At 33.9% G+C, this 10,283-nt stretch overlaps 1 protein-coding gene across 1 annotated transcript; it reads left to right on the top strand.

The window, feature by feature from the left end:
* The first annotated feature begins 54 nt into the window (after positions 1 to 54).
* Positions 55 to 8,899, top strand: LOC111701520 (uncharacterized). The gene is made up of 8 exons (XM_023472829.1): positions 55 to 80; positions 3,697 to 3,828; positions 4,092 to 4,204; positions 5,322 to 5,505; positions 6,082 to 6,224; positions 6,604 to 6,752; positions 8,678 to 8,837; positions 8,892 to 8,899. The coding sequence occupies exons 1-8, from the start codon at positions 55 to 57 to the stop codon at positions 8,897 to 8,899; spliced, it is 915 nt and encodes a 304-aa protein (XP_023328597.1).
* Positions 8,900 to 10,283: the final 1,384 nt, after the last annotated feature.

The raw sequence follows: 10,283 nt of genomic DNA, 5'->3' as shown, positions 1-10,283 counted from the left end.
TATGCGTTTATGTTTTTATCTTAAAAAGTAAATGTGTTAAAAATAAAAGAAAGAATGAAGAAAGATACATATTACATAAGGTATTTTATCAAACTCAAACTTCATACAAATCAACATTTACACTTTTTTCTTATGATAATTTCTAATTTCACTCAAGGGTGGGGGAGGGGTTAAAGAATACTTTTCATTATTTTATTCAAATTTTGTGTTACGTCATGTTGAATGTAATCTGAGCCCAAAACTTAAGACAGGGTATCGTTATGAAAACCAGTTTTAAAACCCGGGTTTTACGAATAAGATTAAGCAGTTTTGTGGATATCGATATTTTTGTTATGAAATATTTGTTTCTTCCTATTCTCCATTTTTCTCGAATCTCTCAAATAAAAATCTACAAAATGTTAAGACCCCAAAAAGGAAACTCAAGGGTTTCGTTGAACGATACTCTTTTAAATTTCGGGCTCAGGGGGGGATAGTTCTCTACCTGTGTGCTCAGTTAGCTGTGTACTGTTATACACTTACAACTGTTTACTAATATTGATATACTATAGGAACTATAGGTTAGGCCAGAATCAACATAATCAATCATAGTAAACAAATATGCAATACGCTCTCGGAATAGTTTATGGCTTATAAAATTAGTAAAGGGTTAGCGTACACATCACTCTATACACTTCATACACTAATACACTATAACCTCATTGAATATAATGGTTTAAAATATTTTACCCGGTTTTTTTTTAGAAGAACATCTTATGAAGGTACAATAGACATAAAACAATTCATGGAAATTTGTATTTCATAATATCTTGAGCAAATCAAAACTACTATAATGCTCCTTACCTAAAATATGTTAATTTTTAGTTTTAGATTCTAAAAATCCCAGCGATTATCACCTAAAAGTTGCAGCTTAGGAGTAAAATAAGAAAGAAAACAGAAAAGTGCGTGGTCCGGACGAAAAATAGGTACGTGAACGTAGTCTGGACGAAAAATAATTAGCACTTTATTTTAAAAATATCACTATTATTAATAATTTTGTCGGACACAAAAACTAGGTTGACACTTGTGACATACAGTTGTACGAGGGAGGGAGTCCAGAGTTCCTCAAATAGTAATCACTGCCACCCAAATCTGTTTTGCGGCAAGCGCGCTCCTAAATTGGTAATCTCCACCACCTCAAATAGTAATCACCCCAAAAAAGCATAAAATTAAATCGTTTATTTCTTAGAAATAAGACCATATTGACCTCTTTTAATGGCCCTATGGTGTACAATATTGTTAAAGCTTTCTTTATTGCTCCTTAGTTTCGAAAATAAATCAATAAATATGCCACACTAAGTGCTAGAAATATATTACGTTTTTTAGTTTCAAGTTGCGCTTTAAGAATGTTTGCGGCATTTTCCTCTGAATGTTGTTTTAAACTCCTTATATAGAGAGGAAANATTTTCAGATTTTCTGGATTCATGAATTCATTTTTCATCGAAAAAAAAATCTTTAGCACACAGGCCTCAATTGAAAAGTATTTTTGTAAAACAAAACAAAAGGGGGTAACATTTTTTTCCCCTTTTTCCCCTTTTTTCCATGTTTTTTAAAGCTTTTTTTACGAAAAAGTATGATTCAAAGACAAGCAAGGTGTTTTACCTGTTAGTCAAGAATCTCATTACGAAGTTAAAGGTTTTTAAGATCACTTTTCCCCCTTTTTATCATATTTTCCCACTTTTTTAATATTTTTTACAATTTTTATATTTTTCACATTTTCTGGATTCATGGATTCATGGATTCTTTTGAAAACAGACCTCAATTAGATACTTTTTAAAAAAAGAAAAAAAAATGTTGGGAAACATTATATCCCCCCCCTTTTTTCCATGTTTAAAAAAAATTCACCAAAAAGTGTGATTCAAAGACAAGCTAAGGGTTTTAAACACCTACTTGTAAGTCAAGAATCTTATTACTAAGATCAGAACGAAGGCGGCAGCCTTGGATATCCATATCTGGGACCTTTTAACTTGCATATCATTAGTCATTACTCTTCAAAAATTTGGGTGAATTTTAGTGAAGGTACCTTTTATCTAGACTTATTTTTAGGAAACCTAAAAGGTCAAATTCATTACCTGGGGGGGCAGAAATCGTTCTCTAGAAAAGTACCAAATTAACAATATTTATTTTGTATCATTTTAGGGGTAAAAATTAGGTTGAGGCAATTTCCGGGCCGAGCGCGGCTAGGACTGACCAGGGGCCTGAGTGCCGCAGCTAGAAGGCCGGGCGCTGCGACTACACGCCCATCTTTTACTACATAAAAATAAGTTAAAATAATGTTCAAAATTTATAGGAGGGGGGGGGGGGGGGCCAAAAATCGTTTTTTAGGAAATAAACTGAGTTTCAAAACTTTAATATCTGACTGTAATATTTATAGGTGCTATATTTCTTCAGTGTTCCTGTGTTGAGAGCAAAACAATTGCGTACATTGCTACGCAGTTAGGATTGGAAAACGTTTTTAGAATTCTCGAGTTTTCTACCCGGGTTGGGTCCAAGAAACTGGGGAACACGGCTAAATATTATATTGAAACCGTGTTTTCAGTCTTCTTGAATCTTGCAACAAAAACTGGAAAGGTTTGTAGGCCGATTGTGGCGTATGGGGAGGGTGGTTATAGGGGTTCAGCCCCCTCCTGGAACACTGAAATCTATGTTTCCAGATGTTTTTAGGTCCTGAGCCCCCCCCCCCCCGAAAGATATTTTTTCTAGTCTCACCCTTCGGAAAAATTCCTGTAAACGATCCTGGGATTGATTGTTTAAACATGTGTGCTCTGTAAGGGTAAATGTTAAGTTAAAAATCCAACACCACCCCCTCTTAAAAAACTAAATCGTTTTTTTTTTAATTTAACAGGTGTAAATAAGAGATTTTAATGAGAAAATAAACGAATTGTTTGGTAAAACTTTACAACTGAATCTGATGTCAAATTTTTTGTTTTTTTCAAATAATTCTAATATAAACCCCTTAGTATTTAAAGAATTTGATTTGTCTACCACCCCTGCTCATTTCACCTTTTAATGCAAGCGCAAAAGCGAGGGGGAAGGGATGGGGAGACAGCCAATTGTATTCTAAGAAATCATGTTTATATCGTTTTTTATGTGTGTTTTCCTGTTTATTTATAAAGCCTTTTTTTTTTAACTAAAAGTTTTGCTTTTAGGTCGAAGAATTTCTAGATTTGAAGATTGAACATGTTTTGTCAACTCTGGATATTGATATTCAATGCGGAGAGGACCTGCTTTGTTTTGCAGCTATAGGAAAGAATTCAACAAGAAAAATTTTAATAAGATTAATATAGGATTGACAAATACAGCATGAAATATAAAGACTGGGGGAATGTACCATTAAATTTTCTCATATTTTGATTTGGATTTTCTGAAAAATAAACTCGTTGGATTTCTAGGATCAAAAAGTAAATGAGATGTTTTCCTTTTCCAGATAGAACACCCTTTTCTATTATTTTATAGGTTAAAAGTTAGTTCTAGTTTGTTGTCGTTGGGATAGCTTAATTAACTGCTAAAGTTACGTGCCATCAATTTTTTTTGAAACAGAAAAAGTTGAATCTTTTTTAGGCTGGATAGAGCATAAACAAGAAAGGTATATATAGAGTAATAAAGACTAGAATAAAAATCAAATTAATTTTATTTCGTAAAATTTATGTTATATTTTAGGTATCAGTATTTTGTACCGATTTTTAGTAAACTAAATATTGCTCTTCTCTCTCAGTCCTGCCTTGAACTCCTTCAGGAGGATAAAGATCTCCAGGTTCACTTGGAAGCTTGGAGTAAACAAATAGAACTCAGGTTACAATTATATCATATTTTTCCCATTCTTTCTCTTTTCTTTCGTTTCCATCGGCGTAAATATAATTTTTCTTATTCTGAAAGTATTTGAAACAAGAAACACTCGTTGAAATTTGGATAAACGATGATTTTTTTTTTGTTGAGCGGAATATTTAAAATCAAAATTTTGTCATTTTGACTTTGCTTTATAAAAAGTTCCCTCGACTAATAAATATATATTTTAAATTCTTTATTAAGATTCTAGTTCAAACCTGTTTCTTTAGTTTAAAATACCTCGGCCAGTCTGTAGATAGTACTGTGAGACGGTTATCAGAGTTGAAGAAGTATCAAGGGTTCAATGCTCGCTGGCCTAAAATAATTATCGCCTGTACTGTAGGTAGGATAAAAGGTGGTGGGTTCAGGAGGGAAGTTTATCGTTGACGACAACCCCCCNCCCCCTCCTTTCCCCCTCCTAAAAAATGGGTTTTCTCCTCATTATACATTCAGGTTTTTTCACAAAAGGGGAGGGTTAGTTTAACCTATTTGAATACATTTGGGAATCCTGACCTGAGGAATATGAATGAAATTTTGCATCTGGGCATCATTTGTGTTTGTTTTAACAAATTGTGTTTTAAGTAAAAAAAGTAGAAAAAATTGTTTAAAAAATTTTTTCCCTCCTTTCCCCCATTCCTACATGTTTTTTTTAAGCTTTTTCACCGAAAAGTCTGATTCAAATACCAGCTAGGTGTTTAAAACACCTACTTGTTAGTCAAGAATCTCATTTCTAACATCAGAACGAAGTGAAGGGTTTTCAGATCACTTTTTCCCCTATTTCCCCCTTTTTTTAATCATATTTTCCCACTTCGTTAATATTTTCAGATTTTCTGGATTCATGAATTCATTTTTCATCGAAAAAAAAATCTTTAGCACACAGGCCTCAATTGAAAAGTATTTTTGTAAAACAAAACAAAAGGGGGTAACATTTTTTTCCCCTTTTTCCCCTTTTTTCCATGTTTTTTAAAGCTTTTTTTACGAAAAAGTATGATTCAAAGACAAGCAAGGTGTTTTACCTGTTAGTCAAGAATCTCATTACGAAGTTAAAGGTTTTTAAGATCACTTTTCCCCCTTTTTATCATATTTTCCCACTTTTTTAATATTTTTTACAATTTTTATATTTTTCACATTTTCTGGATTCATGGATTCATGGATTCTTTTGAAAACAGACCTCAATTAGATACTTTTTAAAAAAAGAAAAAAAAATGTTGGGAAACATTATATCCCCCCCCTTTTTTCCATGTTTAAAAAAAATTCACCAAAAAGTGTGATTCAAAGACAAGCTAAGGGTTTTAAACACCTACTTGTAAGTCAAGAATCTTATTACTAAGATCAGAACGAAGGCGGCAGCCTTGGATATCCATATCTGGGACCTTTTAACTTGCATATCATTAGTCATTACTCTTCAAAAATTTGGGTGAATTTTAGTGAAGGTACCTTTTATCTAGACTTATTTTTAGGAAACCTAAAAGGTCAAATTCATTACCTGGACCTCCGGTCTGATAAATCCCACGTGTGGAAGGTACTCACCAGAAAACCAAAGGTTTTAGTTGAGAACTCCACTGGATCCTCAATGGTTTACCTTCATCCTAGGTTAGTTTTCCTGAACTCCACAGGATCATCAATGGTTTACCTTCATCCCAGGTTAGTTTTCCTGTACTCCACAGGATCATCAATGGTTTACCTTCATCCCAGGTTAGTTTTCCTGTACTCCACAGGATCATCAATGATCTACCTACATCCCAGGTTAGTTTTTCTGAACCCCAGGATTATCAATGACCTACTCACATCCCAGGTTAGTTTTCCTGAACTCCACAGGATTATCAATGATCTACCTACTTATCCCAGGTTGAACATATACTTTGACCAACAAACTCCCCCACCCCATATGAAAGTTATCAAAAAGTCATTTTCCCAAATTCCATTATATAACTCTTTCAATCTTTTGGGTTTCATGTAAACTTTTCTGCCATAATGTAGTATAATTCAATTTTGAACACCTCCCTAGTACACATATCAAACTATCTAGGCTGCGCTATCAAAATATTTATATGTTTATATACCTCTGTACTCCGGTTCAGCCTGCCCCCTGGCGGTACCTCGTCTTTGGATGGCCAGGGGCGGGGGAGTGGGGATGTTTGAGTGCTCTCACCCAATGGCGGTCTGGGTTCTCCAACCTGGGGGGGCTTTCAGATCTCTTTCCTGATATTTCTGATTAAGGTTGTTCTTCTTCGGTGGTGAGAGAAGATGGCGGGTGAGTTGGTTTGATCTGGAGAATAATAGTTGGGGAGAGAGTGAAGGTGTTCCTCCCCCTCGTCTTCTCTCGGGAGCTGTTTCTCTTCAAGACCGAATATATCTAATAGGTTCAATATATAATCTTATAAAGATGTATAGATCAGTTGCTGTATGTATTTGACTAAGGGGTAGGGAAACCGCGTTAATGTTTGTGTACAATTAAATTTATATGTGTAAACTGTTTATGTATATGTAGATATTGTATACATTGATGAATTTAAGATAACTCATTGATGAGTTATGTTATTTGGTCTTTTTAGGTAGTTATCATTATATTGGTGACTGATACTTGATTGATTGATTGATTGATTGATTGAATGATTGATTGATTGATTGATTGATTGGTCAATTCAACGACTGAGTCTTTGATTCTTGGATTTGGATTTTTTTTCAGTTGTTTAAATGGTTAATGAAAAAATTGCCTGATTTATTGATCGATTACTCCAGGAGGTGTGAGTGTGGAAGAATGGGAGAGAGGAAGCCGGGAGCTAGTAACCTCTTCCAGTGTTGATACATTCCAGCCCTCATCATGTACCTGGAGCCAATCTAAACCTCTTCCTCAGGGGATCAGTAATCCTGCAGTCGCTGTTCTAAAGGTTATGGATTATTTACGTATTTTTTATCTTGAAGGAAGGAAGGAAGGTTCATTTGTGAAACATTTCTATTCAAACCGAATTTGTGCTAAAGGAAGACGACTTTTAGACTCAAGTTTTTACTTTAAATATTCCAATGACCATGAAACACATTAATTGTGCAGTGTAAAGCAAAGATAATATATATAGATAGATAGGAGAGAGTAGTAAAATTTTGAGGTCTCTTGGGCAAAGTTGAAAGCAGCACCATCTCTGTCGTATGAGGGGAGGAAGGCCAACCACAACAATTTCTCGTCCGAGCCACATTCTCCTCATTTTCTCGTCCGAGCCACCTCGAAATCCTCGTCCTTTTGATATTATTTTTTTAAGTGTCGAATCATTCCAGATAAAGCTATTTTTTAAGAATAAAGCCACGTTTGGGCATAAATGAAATATCAAATTTTTGTAAATCGAAAAAAAAGTTTCAATTGAATGAAAGATTTCAAGTTTAATGTCTTTAAAAATGTTCACCTTTTTTACGCGCGTTTTCAGATATTCCTGTTGTAGAATGCCGCAAATAATTTCAAGTTTAGAGAGCTTCAATCTTTTTTGTTAACTATAGTGAAAACCATAGAATTTTTCCGGGTGGTTCTATGTGGAAAATTATAGGCAGAGGTAAGCCGAATATTTTGCTATTTATTTTATATCACAAAGGTCAGCCATTACGGAGGCAGAAGAGATTTATAGTTTTACCAAAATAAAGTTTGACATCATTCTCATGTGTTAGATTCCAACATGATATAATCATTGCGATACTAAAGTCCATCCATGTTTTATGCCCTAACATGGCCAGATTTTTAAAAATAGTTTTATTTTCAAGAATTGGAAACTTTTTAACATAACATAATCTAAGGACGAGGATTCCGAGGTGGCTCGGACGAGAAAATAAGGAGAATGTGGCTAGGACTAGAAATTGTTGTGGCTGGCCTTCCTCCCCTCGTCGTATGCATGGCATTTTATCCTCTGGATTGTTACTGATTTATCACTTTGTTTATGCTTCATAACACCAAATGTCTACTATTTATCAACAATGTGTACTGCAAATTGTACTTAATGAAACAAGTTAATCAATGCAAATAAAACAAAGGTAGGAATTAGACTAAACAAAGTTAAAATGTGTAAGTTGTACTGAATGGCATACGTTAATTAATGCATCTTAAAAAAATTATAGTATTTTTAGTTATATCTAGCTATGTTTTAAAGTTCTTAAGTAAGAAAAAAGCAGTTCGAAGATTTTTTTTGGTGTTATCACGCATAAACAAAATGATAAATCAGCAACAATCCAGAGGATAAAATGCCATGCATACGACAGAGATGGTGTTGCTTTAATTTTTCTCAATACCTCAAAATTATAATAGCTTATCATACTACATATATATTATTTTTGTTCAAAGCTCTGTTTTTATCTTTGTGTTACCTAGAAATTTAATTGTATTGGTCGTAAACAGACCCAGATTGCAACACTTGAAAGTAATCATTTTGCTATAAATGTCTTTTGTTACATTGTTATCAGGGGTACAAATATGAATTGTCTGTTACAAGCAATATAGGCAGGAGGTTTCAACCTGCCAGCATATCTATATATATATTATCTTTGGGGGTAACAGACTTATTTCACTCAATTAATGATTTAATAAGTGTTAAGTAAAACTATTTGCTTTGTAGCAACATCAAATACAATTAAGTATCGATATAAAGTCGTCTTCCTTTTTCATAGTTTTCTAGTTATCACTGTAGAATAGGAGTTTCCAATTATGTAAATGAAACTTGATTATCAAAGGGACAGTATATGTCATTTCTAATGACTATACATTTACATAGGCGGTTGTCAAATTCATATAGGACTGGAATAACTCTCCGCTGATTTATATAGAATCAAAATATTTTAGGATGAGATTTATTTGTTTGGCGGTCTAAACAAGAGACGGATTATCCAGGACTGTTACCGCCTGACCAGGACTGGTTGGGAGGAGCTGCCTTCCCTTCCAGCACAGTTCTGCTACCCCGCCCTCGTAGTTGACGAGGCTAGAGGCGGAATATGGTTAATAGGTAGATCAAATTGGAAAGTTATAATATATTTTTTTATTGTTATCTTATCTTTAGGATCATAGATAATAGGTTTCTTTGGATAAACCTGTTAATATTGAATTCATGATTCAAAAATTCCACATTATTCATATTGCATTCCTCAATCTCTAGTGTTACGAGATGGGTTGAAAATACTGATTCATTGGAATTTCCCATTTGAAATATACTTTGATATTTTGATATAATGAAGGCCTCTGTATAGTGTACAATGCGCTAGATCTCCAAAATTTCACCTAAAAGTTTTTTTTTCGACATTTCCATCAAAAAGCATAAATCTTATATTGAAGTGATGTTTGACATAAAAAAAAGAGGATTCCCCCCCCCCCCCCCTGGTGATTACTATTTGAGGAACTCTGGACTCCCTCCCTCGTTGTACTGAGATTGCAGAAACTATACGTAGGTATCTATTGTACTAGAATTTATTTGTATCTGAGTATTATGCATGTATGTACATTAAAGGTTAAAGAAAAATTAAGGTCGACCAAAGAAATTGCATATTGGGAGTTAGGAATATACACCCCGGGTGTCCCACGAAACATGACAGTTTTTAAATAATTTTGAATATCGTCTTCCATACACTGCAAGATATTAAAGGCTGTTAAGTTTTCATTTTATTTCGTTTAAAAATTTTCTCCAGTATATCTTACTTTGAAATTAATGTTACTAATATGACTCCTATATAATTTTTTTATTATTGTCTTTGGTATTAAACAACTTAACAAATTATGGATTATGGAGGAAGAAATTCTAAATTATTTACCAACTGTCATGTTTCGTGGGACACCCTGTAACAGAAACAGAGAAATACAGGGACATGGCCCCTATCATTGATCGGACATAACGGGCTCGCATTTGGAAAAAACGATATTAATGAAAGATGCGTTTACAAATTTTGCAGAATGTTTGAAACATTGGCCGCTGAATTCAGATTTAATCTCGAACGAAGAACTTCTGTAAATAACATGTTTTCTTTTGTTTAAGTGTTTAATAACAGAGGTCAAAATATGGTCCTATTTCTAAGAAATAAACGGATTAATTTTAACTTTTTTATTTGTAATTACTAATTGAGGAGCGCGCATGCCGCAAAACAAATTTGGGTGGCGTGTTTTTTTCCACCCCCCCCCCTCTCGCTATAATTTCAATTCTTTTGGTTAGTTTGGAACATTTCGCATATCGAACCTACAGATTTTTAGGCAAAGAGAATAGAATATATATTCATATACATTCATATACATTCATGCAAAGAGAATAGAATATATATTCTATTCTCTTTGGTTTTAGGCCAGAAAAACGTATAGGTTCGTTTCCTCTTGGTTCGATGAGCGCGGGTACCGATTTTGTAAAGATTGTAAAGCAAAGCATAAACAGACAAATAAAGTTTCAGGGTCCGTGTTCGAATGTCGTCTG

This window comes from Eurytemora carolleeae, unplaced genomic scaffold (genome assembly GCF_000591075.1).
Source record: "Eurytemora carolleeae unplaced genomic scaffold, Eaff_2.0 scaffold57, whole genome shotgun sequence".
NCBI lineage: Eukaryota > Metazoa > Arthropoda > Copepoda > Calanoida > Temoridae > Eurytemora > Eurytemora carolleeae.
Note: the sequence above shows the minus strand (reverse complement) of the source record. Positions and strands in the feature narration are given on the sequence as shown.

Coding starts and splice junctions, on each gene's coding strand:
- LOC111701520 (XM_023472829.1), top strand. CDS start 55: ATGAAGAAAGATACATATTACATAAG. Junction 3,829..4,091: donor AGTAAACAAATAGAACTCAG/GTTACAATTATA, acceptor CTGTTTCTTTAG/TTTAAAATACCTCGGCCAGT. Junction 4,205..5,321: donor AATTATCGCCTGTACTGTAG/GTAGGATAAAAG, acceptor ACTTATTTTTAG/GAAACCTAAAAGGTCAAATT.